The sequence below is a fragment of the Gekko japonicus genome, unplaced genomic scaffold (assembly GCF_001447785.1).
Source record: "Gekko japonicus isolate JY-2015 unplaced genomic scaffold, Gekko_japonicus_V1.1 scaffold292, whole genome shotgun sequence".
NCBI classification, from domain to species: Eukaryota; Metazoa; Chordata; class Lepidosauria; order Squamata; family Gekkonidae; genus Gekko; species Gekko japonicus.
In genome coordinates, this window is record NW_015173131.1 from 1150020 (window position 1) to 1168231 (window position 18212).

The 18212-nt window shown below is 44.8% G+C and overlaps 1 protein-coding gene across 1 annotated transcript in view; it reads right to left on the minus strand.

The window, feature by feature from the left end:
* The window catches only part of LOC107119605 (monoacylglycerol lipase ABHD6-like), a 27462-nt gene extending 10638 nt beyond the window's left edge, over positions 1–16824 (minus strand). The window contains exons 1-4 of the mRNA XM_015422125.1: positions 16763–16824; positions 10527–10677; positions 6196–6352; positions 3035–3148 (exon numbers count right to left, since the gene is read on the minus strand). Of these exons, the coding sequence (XP_015277611.1) occupies positions 3035–3148; positions 6196–6352; positions 10527–10648 (393 nt within the window). The 5' untranslated portion in view covers positions 10649–10677; positions 16763–16824. The remainder of the gene's footprint in view (positions 1–3034; positions 3149–6195; positions 6353–10526; positions 10678–16762) is intronic.
* Between the last annotated feature and the right edge of the window lie 1388 nt (positions 16825–18212).

Here is an 18212-nt window from a genome sequence, read left to right on the forward strand (position 1 = left end):
TGGATCACTGACGCCAGATCCTTGCGTTCGAGGAAGGGGACCAACTGCCTAATCAGCCGTAGATGGTAAAAGGCTGCCTTGGCAGTGGCTGCTACCTGGGCCTCCATTGTCAAGGAAGCATCCAGGAGCACTCCCAAACTCCTGACCCTCGGAGCTGGCACCAATGGCGCCCCACCGAAGGCCGGAAGTGGGAGCCCTAACCCCGTGCCGCTCCGATTCAGGCATAGGACCTCCGTCTTCGTCGGATTTAGTTTCAGTCGACTCCGTCTAAGCCAGTCTGCTACGTCCCGCAACGCCTGATCCAGATTTTCCAGGTTAGAGCCAGACCGGCCACCCAACAGCAGATAGAGCTGGGTGTCATCAGCATATTGATGACAACCCAGCCCATATCTCCGGGCAATCTGGGCAAGGGGGTGCATGTAGATGTTAAAGAACATCGGCGAGAGCACAGCTCCCTGCGGCACTCCACATTCTAGTGGGTACCTCTGGGATGTACTCTCACCGAGCGCCACCCTTTGTCCCCGACCTTGGAGGAAGGAGAGGAGCCACTGCAAGGCAAGTCCCCGAATCCCCACGTCGGCGAGGCGGTGGGCGAGCAACTGGTGATCGACCATGTCGAACGCCGCCGACAGGTCCAACAGCAGAAGCGCCGCCGTCCCGCCCCGATCCAGATGCCAACGGAGGTCATCCGTGAGGGTGACCAGTACTGTCTCAGTCCCGTGGCCCGGGCGGAAGCCGGACTGAAACGGATCTAGCGCGGAGGTGTCATCCAGAAAGGCCTGCAGCCGTGCCGCCACCGCCCTCTCTATTACTTTGCCTAAATAAGGCAAATTGGACACCGGCCGGTAGTTGGCCAGATCGGCCGGGTCCAGTGTTGATTTTTTTAGGAGAGGGCAGACTATCGCCTCCTTGAGAGCCTCCGGGAACAAGCCCTCCAAGAGGGATCTGTTCACAATATCCCGCAGAGGACCTCGCAACCACTCTCGGCCAGCTTTAATCAGCCAAGAGGGGCACGGATCAAGGTTAGGTGACAATAGGCAGGGAGCAAGGGAGAGGGAACATCTTACAGGGGGACCCATGGCTGTGACAATTCCATAGGCCAGGATGCCCAGACGGAGGGAGTCATAGCAACCAATGGATCACTCCACATCACCTCAATGGAGGCAAGACATCAGCTGCTGCTTGGGCCAGGATTTCGTGGTTTAAGCCATATCAGGAAATTGGAGGGTGTTTTCTTTAGTGGGGCCATGGCTTTGCATGGAGAAGGTTGCAGGTTCAGTCTCTGGCATCTCCAGTTAAAAGGATCAGCTTGTAAGTTATGAGAAAGATCTTTAGCCGAAACCCTGGGGAACTGCTGCCACTCAATGTAGACAGTACTGACATTAGAAGAATGGTCTGATTCAGCATAAAGTATCTGCATGTATTCCTGTTCAGTTTCCCTCCCCCATGAGACTTTCATTTGTGGATATCTCTTAACAAAACAATTTCTGAAGACCAACAATACTCCCCCCCGCCCCGAGTTTTAAAGCATGCAGTGGAAACCTCGTTGTCAACATCTCCTTATCTCTGGAAAAGAAGTTTTGCAAGTTTTGGTAGAGATTTCAAAACCTGCCAAAGTGGTTTGAACAGAGAGCACAATGGAATGAAAGAAATGTGTGTAGGGCAAGGGTAATATTGTCTTCTATCATTCTTTATTTTGTTCTCTCACTTTAGCCAAAATGAGCCGTTCATCAATGGAAGCTTCCTAGGGAAGTTGTGGATTTTTCTGACTTGGAAAGTTTGAAGACGTGCCTGGACAGAGGTATATTATGTCTCCAACCAACCACTGACAGAAGGTGGTATTAGATTGTCCCAGTGTTTCTCTTGTCCCCAGAAGTTGCTTTAGACCCCTCCAAAAAAGGATCATTGCTGTAGCTGCAGGGTTTATATATGGACAAGCACCTGCTTCGGTCCACTCATGCAAGGCTCTTCTGTCAGTGGACCAGAATGTTCCTGCCCCTCCCCTTCCCACTGCAGCCCATAGATCTCCCCCCCCCAGTACTTCTCTGCAGGGACAGGGGAGCCTCTTGAACAGCACAAGAAACGAATTGGGGATCTACCCCCCCACCCCTTCTGTTAGCAGACAATTTAGTCTGGATCCAACCCAGGGGCTGCAGTGAGGCGGGAGAAAGGGGCAAAATCATCTACTTCTCAGAATCCTAGGAATAAACTTTTGTGAGGGTATATGGGGACTGCTTGGAGGGGAATGCCTTATCTAGCCCCTTTTTGTCAACTATGAGGTCTTTGGGTGGGGAACTGGACTCAAATGATTTGGAGCAACCCATAAAAACAAAATAGAAGAGCCTTGCTGGATCAGACCAGTGGTCCATCTAGTCCAGCATCCTGTCTCCCACAGTGGCCAACCAGTTCCTCTGCAGGGCCAACAATGGGGCACAGAAACCAAGACCTTCCCCTGATGTTGCCTCCTGGCACTAGTACCCAGAAAGTAACTGCCTCTGAATGTGGGGGTTCCCTTTAGTCACCGTGGCTAGTAGCCACTGATAGACCTCTCCTCCATGAATCTGTCTAATCCTCCTTTAAAGCCATCTATGCCTGTGGCCATCCTTTGGCAGCGAATTCCACATTTTAATGACTCGCTGTGTTAAGAAGTATTTCCTTCTGTCCATCCTGACTCTACTGCCCAGCAGCTTCTTTGGATGCCCTTGAGTTCTAGTATTTTGGGAGAGGGAGAAAACTGGAGAGCCCTTCCTTCTACATGATTGAGACATATAAACTGGTTCTATATCAGTTTTTGGATTTGTCAGAAACGGCTGAGAATTCTCCTTGTCCCAGGATGGTAATGCTACAATGCACAGTGCTGACCACTGACTGCCGGAATGCACAACTGGCTGCCCCATTTGTTGTTCTTGAAACACCCACCATTACCACGGCTCCAACATTTAATGGCTCTGTGAAACCTTTGGCATTATTACTATAACCAGTGCCTGCCTTCAAAGGAGACCACAACCTAAGGATATCTAGAGGGAGGCCTTACCTCATGTACCCGCTTAGCCTGATCAGGTGCTGTGTAACTATCTCCCATCAAGCGAGTGGTTGCCCCATGACCTGGAAGGTCAACACAGACCACGTGGATGTCCTTAGGAATATACTGTGAGAAAACAACATCAAGAATGTTGTGGATTTCATGCTGTAAGCTGCCATGAGCCCACTCATGGGATAGGGCAGGGTATAAATTAAATAAATAAATTATTATTCATGATAACAATAACAATAATAAGAGTAATGGTACCAAGCTTCTTTAAATATAAAAGCATGAAGAGATTAATCTTCTTGAACACCACTGCTAGCCTTGGAGCAAAACAGAATTGCTTTTGTAATATAGGAAAATAATGCAGAATATCCAATATTGCACATGAGAGGGAAATGAGATGCAGTGTGCTGTACTGGTTGGAGCGTTATGCTAAGATCTGGGAAGACCCGTCAGGAAAAAGGGCATATGGCTCAGTGCTAGAGCATCTGATTTACATTCTGAAGGTTCAGTCCTGGCTCAATGTTCCCTCTAAGCTGTGGAGTCTTGTGAGCAAAAATTCTACTTTGTGAGCTACTGGCATTAAAGTTGTGAGCCAGCAATTTGGCTACTCCATAAATTAGTTTGGTCTGGAGCCCTCCTTCCTGAGCTATGACAAGAATGTGTGAGCCGGAGGCTAAAGAACTGTGAGCTAGCTCACACTAACTCAGCTTAGAGGGAACACTGGTCCTGGCCCAGCCCTTGGTATTGCCAGTTAAAAAAGAATTAGGAACTAGATGATGTGAAAAAAGACCTTTCTCTGCCTGAGACCCTGGAGAGCTGCTGCCCATCAGAATAGATACAACAGAACTTTAAATATATATATATATTTATTGATTTTCCAAATGAGACCCATGTTCGAATGTCCACTGTGCCATGAAGCTTGCTAGGTGACTTTGGGCCAGTCATTCTCTCTCAGCCTAACTCATAGGATTTTTGTGAGGGGGGACAGAATGATGCATGCCACCTTGAACTCTTTGGAGGAAAGGCTGGGTAAAAATGGACTTAATAAATTGATGGGGGGGAACTAATTAGAACCTGCTACATTGCCTAAGTATTGAGACAGACTGGCCAAGCTGTGTATCATCTAGAGCAGCATTAAGCTAATTTTCACTTTTCACACCAATAAGGCTAACATGAATGAGACAATAATAATAATCAGTGATCCTCTCTTTACATTACAGTAATACATTAAATCCCAATTCAAATCCCATTTCACAGATTAGTGAGAATGCCTTCTCTTTCAACAGCTTCAGGCACCATCTGGTGATGCGGCCTGAAACTGGGGAGACAGAAAATGAACAGGAGCAGCCCTGGATTCTGAAGACCCATGGGTCTAGAATGAATGCTTATATGAAGAGGTGAGGCGGTATCTGTCTCCTCTCGTCCCCAGTGGAAGTCGTATCAACTGTTCCCTTTGGTGTCTGAAACTTCAATGGGAATAGCCTAGATAGATATTTTATTTTATTTATTTATTTATTAAATTAGACTGACTCCTTGCCTGGAGTGGGCTCAGGGCGGCTCACAACACAATAATATACAGATCTCAATTTAAAATAGAATTAAAATAATCCGGCAGTTTCCAGTAAATAAAAACACATTACCTTCAGTATATAAGATGGCGGAAAAGAAGTCCCCCCCCCCCTGCCTGCCTGGGGGGAGGGTTTTGAGGGATGGAGAAATTATATAAAGGTGCCAAAGAAGCCCTGTCGCTGCCCTCAACTGAAGGCCCAGCGGAACATCTCTGCCTTGCATGCCCTGCGGAGAGGTAACAGCTCCCGCAGGGCACGGATGTCAACATTTTTGCTTTGTAACCCTGAAGGGCATGCTTTCAGGTTTCTGGTGGTTTTCCACATGAAAACGGGCTTTTGCGGTTTCACTTTTGCTAGTGTGGCAGCTGATACAGCGCAGCAGGAAGCAGGAATGGGGCTTCCCCATTACAGGTTTCTCTGAAGATTCAGTGCCCCAGCAGCGGGCATCCCAGGCCACTGTGTCTTTTTCAATTGTCAATTTCATATTGTTTTAGTGCTGTACAAAAAATAAGTGTGATTTTATTCAGTCCTGGCCCAGCCCTTAGTATTTCCAGTTAAAAAAGAATTAGGAACTAGATGATGTGGAAGACCTTTTTCTGCCTGTACTAAAAATAAGTGTAAGTGGTTCTTAGTTTTAATTTTTTTTTAAAAAAAGTAAGTATGTAGCCTCTTATGTTGCTAAGATATGCCTTTCTTCTTAGATCTCTGCAATGGAAGAGGATAGAGACTTAACTTAAAAACAAACTGGGAATTCACAGAACCTCCTCTTACACTTATTGTTATAGCAATTTGATTTTTTTTTTTTAAAAAAAAAGCTGCCTTGCAGTGGGTGGAGGAAATGGCTGTGGCAGGGACAGGGTCATGGAAAGTGACTGCCATGTGGGAGGGAAAATCTTAATCTCTCCCCCAAGCCCTCCTGATTTTACTGCAGTTTTCCCAAAGCTTCACAGCAAAGCAGGTTTGAAAAAGATCACAGGAAAATGGGAAACCCTGGAAGGCGCACAAATGCACCACAATTCTGTGGGAAAACAGAAAATAAACCCTAACATCATTGAACCTGGGGCAGATAACCCTTGTGGAAATGGCCTCTGTCCCGGATGTCTTATCTTTTACTTGTTCTGTGGCACAAGGATTGCCAGAGTACACAAAGAAGAAGAGGAGCTGGGTTTTACACTCCACTTTTCTTTACCTTATGAAGTCTCAAAGCGGCTAATAATCTCCTTCCCTTCCTCTCCCCACAACAGACAACCTGTGAGGTAGGTGGGGCTGAGAGAGCTCTGAGAGAACAGCACTGAGAGGGCTGTGACTGCCCCAAAGTCATCCAGCAGACTTCATGTGGAGGAGTGGGGAATCAAACCTAGTTCTGCAGATTAGAGTCCACCACTCTTAACCACCGTCCCCCGCCAATGGCCAGGAGGGACCTGGCAACCCTCAGTAAGCAGAGTAGGAAGTAAAAAGATTAAACACGATCCTGAAGTCTTTCCCCATAAACTCCACTAAAATGAATGGTAACTGTGGAAGGGCATAGACATTTTCCACTCAGGCGCCACCAAAATACCTTGGTCCAGCCTTGCCTTGGCAAGAGTGGAGACATACCTTAAGGGTATCTAACCACATGTCTTTGGTGAGTGAGAACCCATGAAGCATCAGCATGGATGGCTGGGATCCAGGCTTCCCTCGGGTGAAATAACAGAAGTTGTAGCCATTGTGTTTGGCGTACTTCACCTTCACGCCCCGTTTCATGCGCCTGATCCTAAAAGCCAAAAGGACAAACAAGATGAATAGGCTAGGGGTTGTGCACAGGACAGATATATTTGTACCCCCACACACATACAGGTAAAGTGGGAGAGTTTCTGCGTGCATGGTGCTGACATTAGATTGATAGATTTACTAATATACCAAACAAGCATGATCCCAATCCTCTGGATTTTTCAGTGGGGTCTAACTTGTATACTTTTCCTCTGCCTCTGCTTCCAAACTGGAATGCTAGTTTTTAGTGCATCTACTTTTCAGGCTTCCCCCATCCTTACAATGCTCTTTCTCAAAACTGGTTTACTACCATCTCTTTGGAAAGAACTGTCACGGGATTAGGGCCTGGATTGACCCTCAATCCTCTGTTAAACCTATGATACTTTAGATTCTACAGTAAATTAGTGTCTGTAGTTGAATCTTTGGTTCGGTTTCCCTGGAGGTTTCAGGACTCCACTGGTGCTGTGGCCTTCTGGTACCGATAACTCTGTACATGACTTTTGCCTTAGTGGATGCTTATACATTCTAGAAGTTAGTGGTGTCACTATCAGTTAGTGGTGGTATCGATCTTTCCTATCTATGGCTTGAGTTCAGAATAAAATTGTAATAGAGATATTCTTCTATTGAATGCGTTAGTCATACATCAGCCATTCTACTGAGCCGATAGGCCAGAGAGTATAAATTGTTAAAGATTAGTCTCCTCGGGCCTGACCATCAACAGCTCCATGTGAGACCTTGGTGGCTAGTCCAGAACATTCTTAGTGTTACACAAGTGCACTGTTTTAAGTATTGGGTTGAAATATTCTGTGTTGAATATTGATATGCTACAAAGTGTTTTCTGTCTTGAATGGGTATGATGGAATACATTGAATAAATCTTTTGTTTAAGAATCCTGGTCTCCCTCTCTATACCAGATTCAACCCCTTTGAAGTTTCCACCCAACCAGTGAAAGAACTCAGGGGAACTGTGGGGGTCCCAGGAAAAGTCCTGGGTCCCAAAATCCCACAACAAGAACACACTCCAAGAATGATAGCATGCCACCAGGCTGGGAACATTTACAGTTTTTGAAGTTCTTACCCGCATGGGTGCCATTTTGCCTGCCATGTGACCTGTAGGCTTTTGGAGGGCTTGAAAATGGTCAATTGTTACAGTACTATAACAGTTATTGATTTTTTAAAAAAAAACCTCAGAAAGTAGTGTGGTGGCATGGCAGGGAGGGAGGAAATGCAGGCGAAATGATATTGCCCACTCTGTCTTGGGAAATTCCTGGAGATTGCAAAGGCGGTGCCTAGGGAGGGCTGAGATTAGGGAGGGGAGGGACCTGGACCCCGAGTCTGCCCTCAAAGCTGCCCATTTCCTTCAGGGGAACTGATCTCTGACATCTGGAGATTGAGTAGGATGGTAAACCTACTTGCTGCAACTGCAATCTGTTAAAACAACAACAACAACAACAACAACAGGAAAATACTGAAATGTGTGTTTCCACATTGGGCGACTTTAAGAAAGAATACTTGAAGGGAGTTCAAGGGGTAACTACCTGCTTTATTTTTCCCATGAACATCCCCATGTCATGTGGAGATATGTGTCTGATGTTCCACGCTTCCCAGTTGCATGCAGGCCCTGTTTGGTCTAGGACTGCAACATGGGCTTTAGACGTTCCCTATGTGCCATTTTCCCCATCAGAAACAGTCTGGGGGGGAGCACTATCTTTCACACTGGGGGGGCTGCACATGTACTGATCTGCTACATGGTATGTTTCCACAAAGGGCATATAGCACTTCTGAGGTTTTCAGGTTGGGAAAATGGCATGCAGGGGGAGGGCTGATCCCCCCCCTCATACCATGACCCAATTCTGAATCGAACCTGCATGCACCTAGGAAGGGTGGAATTTCAGAACATACCTTTCCCTCTTACTTGGGGATGTCCTTGTGGAATAAATAATAAGGGGATTGGATAAACATATGGAGCAGAGGTCCACCAGTGGCTATTAGCTACAAGGTATAGATGGAACATCGGCCGGTCTCCAACTTGCCCTATTTGGGCAAGATAATAGAGAGGGCAGCGGCAATTCCGTTACAGAGCTATCTGGATGATGCTTCCATAGAGAACAATGGAGGGGATGGGAGCAACCTGTTTGGGGGCCCGTAGAATTGGACCCCTGGTTCAATGTTCCTGAAACATGGTGGGTACCTTGGGGAGAGGCTCCAGCAGCTACCCTGCGATTTTGGAGCCTCTCCCTCAAACCCCCTCCCCTCCAGCCCCCAGAATATACCCTATGTTCTCACCATTTACTTCAATGGCCCATAGGATATAATGGGGCTGAACTGCGGGAAGCCGATTCAGATCAGAGAATGTGATTCAGCCTGCAGCAGCCTGAAAAGGGCCCGAATGGGCCCTTTTCGGGGGTGCATTCGGTTCAGACGAACCGAATGCACATCCCTCCAGCAGCCGGCTTGCTCGGGCTCTCTGCAGCCGCGGGGATCCTGAGCAAGCCAAGGGAATGGAAGGTGGTTTAATCCGCCTCTCCTTCCCTCCAGCAGCCGGCTTGCTCAGGCTCCCCGAGAAAACCAAGGGAAGGGAAGGTAGTGGAGCAGCTGGAGACATTGAGCCTCAGCTCCACAAGTAATGAGCACTCGAGCCCCACCCCCAGCAGCCCTCAGGCCAGAGCACCTGGAGCAGTCTTGGGAGGCGGATTGGCAAAAAGCAAAACCAAAAGCGCAGGAACTCGAGAGAACTCCAGGAATGGAGCCGGTTCCTCTTCCACAGCCCAAAATACGACCCACGAACCCTGAGCTTGCTTTTTCTCATTTGTGAGTCTGGCCTCCGCACTCCTTTAACGAGGCAGCCCTGAAGCTTGGGGCGGCGGGAGTTTCTTTGCATGCAGCTTGTGCGGCTGGCTGAGTGCCTCTTCTGCTTGCCCACCTCTCGCCTCTGCACCTCATCTTCTGCCAGGCATGGAGGAGCCCAGCTCGCCCAGGCTTCTTGCCTGCCCGGGGTCACTCAGCCAGCAGAGTGAGAATACAAACCTGTGTCTCCCCACATCAATCTGCAACTCTGACCACTGTGCAGTGCTGCCTCTACTGATCTGTAATGTTCCAGAGGTGTTGTAATGTAATACTCAGTTTCTCAAACGAGTGTATGCCTGTCTGTTGGTCCACTTAGGAGTCTTGATCCTGGTTGTGTGGTGGGCTAGTTGTGGCAAATGGTAGGGAAGCTCAGTATTTCTGTATACAGTTGTAGGGGCTTTATTGCAATGTGGTATGGCCTGATATTATGTTCTTATTCCAGTGTGGGGTGTGTGTGGGCCAATGGAAGCTGAGTGATAGGGTCTCTGCAAGTGATTGCCAGAAGTGAGATGTGTCCTGATCTTGTGTCTTATAGATAATCTTACAAATAGTCCTTTGTATATATATCATGCTTTCCACTTTAAAAGGATCATAATGCTGATTGTGTGAACTTAGGCAAATCATGAGAGGTAGAGCAGGAAGGGTTACATCAGTGCTTAGTTCTTGTGGCCCTTTCTTACATGCCCAGGGAAATGCTGATCGCCACTTTGGGGCCAGGAAGCAATTTTTTTCCGGGCCAGTTTGGCCCCCAGTGTCCCTGGAGGGTTTTTTTAAATCATATTCTGGGCGTGGAACAGGGGTCACTGGGGTGTGTGGGGGGTATTGGTGAATTTCCTGCATTGTGCAGGGGGTTGGACTAGATGACCCTGGAGGTCCCTTCCCACTCTATGAGTCTATGATTCTATAATTCACCCAGGCTGGCTGTGGGCAGGCCAGCACCTCTGTCAGGCAGAAGTGCCTGAGATCCTCCCCCTCCCCTTTTCCTTCGTCCAACTTGGAGGAGAAGGGAAGGGAGAGGGGGGAAAGAATGGATCTCAGGTGCTTCTGCCTGTCAGAGGGGCTGGTGCACACTTCCGGTGATGTCAGGGGGTGGCATATGCTAATAAGTTATGCTAATGAGCTCCTGCAGCTCTTTTTCTACGAAAGGATCCCTGGTCACAGCCATATACATGAAAATCCTGTCAGGTCTCTCATGCAGTTACCAACAAGGGCCAGACTTGCTAGTATATATCTCTCTTGCATGTATTTCTGTGGGATTCTAATCTTGGCACAGATACTGTTTCCTGGTTAAGGACACTCCCAAGAGAACATTATTCCATGATACAGACTCACCATGTCCAGATCTTGAACAGTATTTTATGCCACAGGTTGTACCTTGCGACAAGAATACTTGTGATGCAAGCCAAAATGGAGCCAAAAACCATGAAGAGTATCTTGACTGCAGTGAGCTCCATGGTTGCTTGTTATGTGTCGTCTTTGCTGCCTATACAACATAATATAAGATGTTTTGGACAATAATAATAAAAAAGGAATTAAGTCACATACCAGGATAAAAGAAAATAGGGGGCATTTAATATAATGAGGGTTCCCAAATTAAAATTCTCTTTGCTTCTAGACCTATTCTCAAAGGGGGCAGTGAGGTGTATACTGTTTTTATCAATTAATTTTAATACTAATTAAACTGAACATTTTCTTCTCTTTTCCGTGTGGTTTGAATTGAACTGAAAGGCAACCCCCCCGCATTGTTATCATGATATTTTCTGAGTAATATAATCCTGGATATTACTCCTACATAGACATTAATGTTTGTGCTTTAATGGCTCGTGTTTTAATACTGTGGTTTTTAATTGTATGCTGCCTCAAGCAGGACTCTGAAGAGGCGGTACAAAATTATTCTGATTAAATAAATAATCCAAAGTGTTCTTTCCCTTCTGTAGATCAATGTCATTGATATGATTGGTGCTTTCTCTGGTGGATCTCTGTGTAGGATTGTGAAGATTTGTTCTCTTTTACTAGCTGCTGAGTAGCCTAGATATACCAGTCTAGCCTGATCTTGTCAGAATTCAGAAGCTAAATAGGGTCAGTCATGGTTGGTACTTAGATGGAAGAGCACTGAGGAAGACTGATGTTGCTATGCAGAGGAAGGCAATGGCAAACCACCTCTGCTAATCATCTACCTTGAAAACCTGATGATGGGGTTTCCACCAGCCAGTTGTGACTTGGTAGCTCACATTACCTTACTGCTGGTGATACTGTTCCCTTTCAGATTTCAGTGTATGTTTGCATAAAGAAATTTTTGTATGTTTGAAAGTTCTCAGCAAGCTGCTAAGAATGTTCTGTGGTATGTTTAAGATACACTTTTTTGCCATTTTAAGAGTGTGTGGTGATTTTTATGCCTCCTGATAACATTGGTATATTTATCAGCGCAGATCAAAGCTAACCATTATTGTAATCAAATGGATTTGCTCTTTGAAGACTCTTGAGAGTCCCTTGGGCTACAAGGAGATCAAATCAGTCAATCCTAAAAGAAATCAACCCTGACTGTCCCTTGAAAGCCCAGATAATGAAGCTGAAGCTCAAATACTTTGGCCAACAAATGAGAAGGGAGCATTCACTGGAGAAGACCCTGATGCTGGGAAAGACTGAAGGTAAAAGAAGAAGGGGATGACAAAGGATGAGATGGTTAGACAGTGTCATAGATGCAATGAACATGAAATTGAGCCAATGTCAGAGGACCGCGAGAGACAGGAGGGCCTGGTGTGATGTGATCCATGGGGTCACGAAGAGTCAGACTCGACTGTGCAACTGAACAACAACAACACTTGTGGCCTTGAGGCTTAGGCTACACACTGGCTGTATAAGGAAGCATATAATTATGAAGGTGGGTTGTCTTATCAATAACTAGATCTAGTGGAAACGTATGTAAAACTGTTATGTAGAACTATTCTTTGTGTGTAATATCAGAATTTGTAATATTTGTAGAACTTTTTTTGCAATATATAATATAGAATTTAAGAAAAGAACAGAGAGGAATGCACAGGGTTGCAGGACAAAAGCAATTAGGTGGAGAGGCTCTGGCTCAGTGGAAGAGCCTCTGCATGCAAAAGATCCCAGGTCCAGTCCCTGGCATTTAGGACCAGGCAGTAGGTGATGTGAAAGACCTCAGCCTGATACCCTGATGTCAGTCTGAGCAGGCAATATTGCCCTTGATGGACCAATGGTTTGATTCAGTATAAGGCAGCTTCATGTGTGTAATTCTTTCTTCCATAGATTTTTTAAAAATACAACCTTTTAAATTTAAAACATGTGAGCAGAAGTAGCGTGGCCGGAGAGAGAGTAATGCTTTCTTCCCTGGCTATTTTGCTGCTAATTAGTATGTTGTCACCCCAGGTCCTGGTATGAAATCCTGGGGAATTGGCAGCTCTATAAAGGAGAGATGGGAGGGGCATGTGATGAGATAAGCAAGATCATATAGCCTTGCAAAGATAAGAACTGGATCCTTTTCAGAAGCCATCCAGTGTAGCTGGTTGAATGAGTTCGTGGCTTCCAACCTCTATCAAAAAGCAAGTTGTTGCATTATGTACTAGCTGAAGCTTCTGAGGAGTTTTCAAGGGCAAGTCCAAGTAGAGTTGATCCTCAGTGTTATAAACCCATAGATCTAACCTGAAAGTTTGGCCCTTCTGTCACTGTTGATGTGCATGGATGGAAAGCAGAAGGCATTAGGTTTATGGCTCAGTCAATGGTATTGCAAGACTATCTCTCCCCAGATGTTCCCATACAGCCCTCTGATCTTGGAACAGGATCTGCTTGTTCTCACTATATGTTGGGCAGTGTGGTAGGTGACTGCTCAGTCGCTGACCTTTCTCATAGATTGATCCATCTTTGTGGAACAGTATACCTGTTCATTTCAGATAGACTTTACCTTCTTGATGTTTAGGAAATTCTATGAAGTTGAACAGCTAGATTAGAGTCCAGATATCTGACAAATGGACCTTTGTCTCTTGAAACCTCATACCTCCAAAAACTTGTGGGTCTCTAAGGTGCGACTGAACTCGAATCTAGCCATTTTCCTGCAGACTAACATGGCTACCGCCTGAAAATATCTTTGTATGAAGTTGAACTTTCCCTGCAAGTTCTAACTGGATTGGGTGGCCAGAGGAATGAAAACACTGACGGCTTCTTACTACAGAAGACTAGTTTTCCCCACATGTACCATCAAGATATTTTATGCTGGAGAAGAAATGTCCTGGAGTCACTTCTTCCACCTTATGCAGACCCTTAATGCAAGGAGTTGTAAGCTTCCTCCCGTTTTTTAAAATATTATTATTACATAACATGGAGAATGGCAACCAACAAAGATTAGGTTCCATCAACAGGGCCAGCTCAAATTCATATGCTCCAACAGTCCCCATTTACAAGGCACTGTTCTTGCATTGCAGTCCCTGCCCCTGGTAAGACTTTGTTTTTGCCTTTGATGGATACCTTACTCATTGTTCGTTAGCATTAGTTGCTAGATATGTCATTTGATGGCATTCAGTCTCCACTGTCTAGCACTTACTTTTTTTGTGAGGTAGGAATGAAGCTTGTCTTCAGTGTACGTGTAGGGCACTTTACCTAAGCAAGGACTGAAGAGTTAAGTCACAAACCTCACAAACTGAACCAGTTCATTTAGCCCCTAAAGTCCACGATGATTTGTGGTTTACAAGCTGGGCATGCCACGAATCACAAACCGAACTGTGTTTTCTTGGTTTATGCCCATCCCTAGTAGTAGTGCCCTACCTGCTTTACTGATGAATGGAAATCCACGACCTTTGTCATATCTGCTTGTACCCTAAGCAGGAGCAGTCTAGTCTTAGTAATTCTGGGCAATATTCCAGGACTGGGCCCTAGAATCACTGCTATCCCAAACTGGACCCTCCCTATAGCACACACCCCTCCCTGCTGAGCCAAACAAGGGTCAGCCATCACTGGAAGTCAGCTCCTGAGCATTGAACAGAGTGGGCATAAAGGGCTGTTGCCAAGCCAGCTGCCCAACAGCCCCAGACAGGGTGGGCACAAGTGCCTGTTGCTGTGAGTATACTACCGCCCAGTCCCTGGACAGGATGGGTGCCTGTGGTGGCAATGGAAGTCTGCTCTTTGGTTCTTTCCCCCTCTCTGTTGGGGAGTGGGGCCATGGGTTGTCAACCCCTGGTATGGTGTTTTGGGCAGCTGCCCACGTTGCCTATTAGTTGAGACTGCCCCTGGCCGTATATAATATATACTGCAGCTGCTGAAAATGTACGCTTTGAACAGTTGATGACAAACTGACATTTTCAACAATATTTTAACTCAGAGAACAAAAACCTCTTGGCAGTGGTCGTAGAGGTGTTGCAAACATGTCCCCATTTTTATCTGATATGAGAACTAAGTAATTATCTAAAACACCTGCTCTGATTTCAAACTAAGGGGGAATTTAATCAAAGAAAGCATAATCCATGTGTTAGGATAGCATTTCAGTGTGGTAGAAATATACATTCACACTAGGCTCAGAACCCCTCCCCCCATGCAACTCTTTTAAGACAGCACAGATATTTTCTATATAAATACTATTTAGAGGAGACACGCTAGAGGTTTATGAAATGACGGATGGGGTGGAAAAAATGGATAGAGCTATTCTTCCGTCCCCCCTAATACTAGAACTTGGAGGCACTCAAAGAAGTTGATGGGCAATAGGTTCAGGACAGACAAAAGGAAATGTTTCTTTATTTAATAAGTAATTAAAATGTGGAATTCACTGCTAGTGGACATGATCATGGCTATGAGCAAAGATGGCTTTATGGAGGACCTAGACAGATTTAGGGAGGAGATGTCTATCAGTGGCAACTAGCCATGGTGACTAAAGGGGACCTCCACAACAGACCTCTGAATACCAGTGCCAGAAGGCAGCAGAAGGCAGAGACCGTTGGTCTCTATGCCCAGTTTGTTGACCTTCCAAGGCAACTGGTTGGCCATTGTGTAAAACTACGTGGACCAGCAAGGCTCTTATGTTCTTAATGAACAAATGATTGGAAAGGAATGTTTGGGGAGATATTTTAACATGGGGGAGGGGGAAATGGAAGGAATGATGACATTAAGAAGTAACATGGAGAATGGAATCATATTTCCACAATAAAGTTACTGAGAAATTTTATCCATGTGATTTTTATTTGTTTCAGTACTTTTCGATTTGACATGGTGTTATATTGTTAACAAGAAACTATGGTCCAATATGAAATTCATCTCAGTTTGCAATAATGCTTCAACAGACTTGCAATACAAATTCTACATGGAAAGTTTACATCAATTGATAACTTCTTGGAGGAAATGGAAGAGAGTCAACAACCCAAGTCTCTCTTCCATTTCCTCCCAGAAGTAACCCATAATAATATGGGATTTGATTTGGACAAATGTCTCAAAGGGGTGAATCTCGATGAATATCAAAACTTAAGATATTTTATGTGCACAGCTTGCAGTTACATTATCAACTATCATGTTGCTGACATGAGTCACATGTTGATTTCTTATTCTGAACGCAGTAAAGTTATGAAATTCTAGAATGTGATCTTGAGATACATTGAGAAACTTACTAGCTATTAAAACTCCTACAGAACTGGAGAAGAATTGGATCTGGACATGGAAAGCAAACTTGCTTTCTGCTACAAATATGACTATTATTTGGAAAACAATGTCATTTCCCCCAGTACTGGATTCTTCTCCCCAGTATTTGAGATACAGTATCTTAAATGTTATGTACTAATAGTTTGCCATTATATTTTTACCATTGTTCTATCAGCATAATAATGACACGAAGAAGTGATGAAGAATTTGGGGCTTCTCAGTTTAGAGGAAAAGATAACTAGAAGTTGGGGTGATAAAAAGTTTTTATAAAATCACGCATGGGGTGGAGAAGTGGAGGGGCTGGTAGAAATAGAGAACTTTTCCCTGCCTCTCCCCAAATACCAGAACTCAGAAGCATCCAGTGTTCCCTCTAAGCTGAGTTAGTGTGAGCTAGCTCACAGTTTTTTAGCCTCCCGCTCACAAACTTTTCTCTTAGCTCAGAAAGGATGGCTCCAGAGCAAACTAGTCTATGCTGTAGCCAAATCCCTCACTCACAACTTTAACACCAGTAGCTCAAAAAGTAGAATTTTTGCTCACAAGACTCCACAGTTTAGAGGGAACATTGGAAGCATCTGTCAAAATTCATGGGCTGTGGAGTCAGGACAGACAGAAGTCATTCTTCACATAATGCCTTTTTAAATGCTCAATTAAATTTGTAAAATTATAAATTAGTCTGGTTAGTTACTGTCTTTAGATACTGCACACTATAACTTAGGAAAGCAGTACTTTCTAGTCCATTAAATGCGGTATATTCATTGTCTGTCTCTTACATACCAAGTTGAGCTCGGCAAAATGTTGCAAGGTAAGAGGTGTACACTAAGTAGATGCAAATATCGTGTGTAATAAATATTGTGCACACACAGTCTACAGAGGTGTCTTTTTTCTGCTTGCCCTTTTCCATTTCTGTATATCAGACATATAGTGAATCTTACCTGAGACAGACAGCTCTGACGTGGTGTCCACTCTCTTTTGACTGTCGATTCAGGTCTTGGGATCTGCATCTTGATGCCGGTTGGAGGAGTCTTTTTAAAGTCCTTCAGTTCTGTGGAGGTGTTATGAGAATTCTTCCTCCCACACCTGGAGCTTTTCTTTCCCCAGCTGAAGGAGCATCCTCATTTCCCTAACATGGAAACACCCAGAGGTTATGTGACCCAATGGTTAGAGGCCATGGTTACTACCCATCTGAAATCTTTGTTTCTGTTTTAAGTACCCCTAATTGCAGATACATATCTAGCAAAAAAAAAGAAAAAAGGAAACAAAGTTAGTAGTGTCGGTGGGAGCAGGTGCAGGTAACACTTTATACAGGGTTAGTTCACATTGACAAGTGCTACAGTTGCACACTCACAGACAAGTAGGTGACATTATACACAGCCCCTAAGTGGTTTACTATACAAGCTTTGTCAGGGGGATCAGAGAGTTGACATGTCTAACCATATTTCATTGGGAAGGCCAAGGGAGACTGTTCAGGAGGGTCATGCTCATCTTGCAAAAGCCTGTTGCACTATCCTTCAAGGATCCTAGAGGAAGAATTCATGGCCTAGTCCTGATGGCCAAACTTGGGTCCTTTTGTGGGGCAGAAAGAGAGCAATACAAATACTTTAAATAGGCTTTTCAAGAGCTCTGGGGACAGTTCTTCTTTTGGAAGGAAGTATCCATCCAAGTTCAGAAGCATTCTAAGAAATTGAATTTGCAGCTGATACTAAATAATAAGGAATACATAATTTAATAAGGAATTCTTATTAAATTTGCAGCTGATACTAAATAATAAAGAATACACAATTTAATAAGGAATTCTTATTAAATTTGCAGATGATACTAAATTTTGGAGGGGTAGCAAATACAGTAGAAGACAGAGTCATGATACAGGATGATCTTGACAGGCTGGAAAACTGGGCTAAAACAAAATGAAGTTCAACTGAGATAAATGTAAAATTCTGCATTTAGGTAGGAAAAATCAAATGCATAATTTTAGGAAGGGGGAAACTTGTCTTGGTGGTAGTATGTGCAAAAAGGATTGAGGGGTCTTAGTAGACCATACACTGAGCATGAGTCAGCAGTGTCATGCGGTAGCTAAAAAGGCAAATGTGATTTTGGGCTGTATCAACAGCAGTATAGTGTCCTGGTCACCCAAAGCGATGGTATCGCTTTATTCTGCTCTGGTTAGACCTCACCTGGAGTATTGTGTTCCGTTTTGGGCACCACAATTTAAGAAGGATATAGACATGCTAGAATGTGTCCAGAGGAGGGCAACAAAGATGGTGAGGGGTCTGGAGACCAAGTCCTATGAAGAAAGCTTGAAGGAACTGGGTATGTGTAGCCTGCAGAGGAGACAACTGAGAGGTGATATGATAACTGTCTTCAAGTATTTGAAGGGCTGTCATA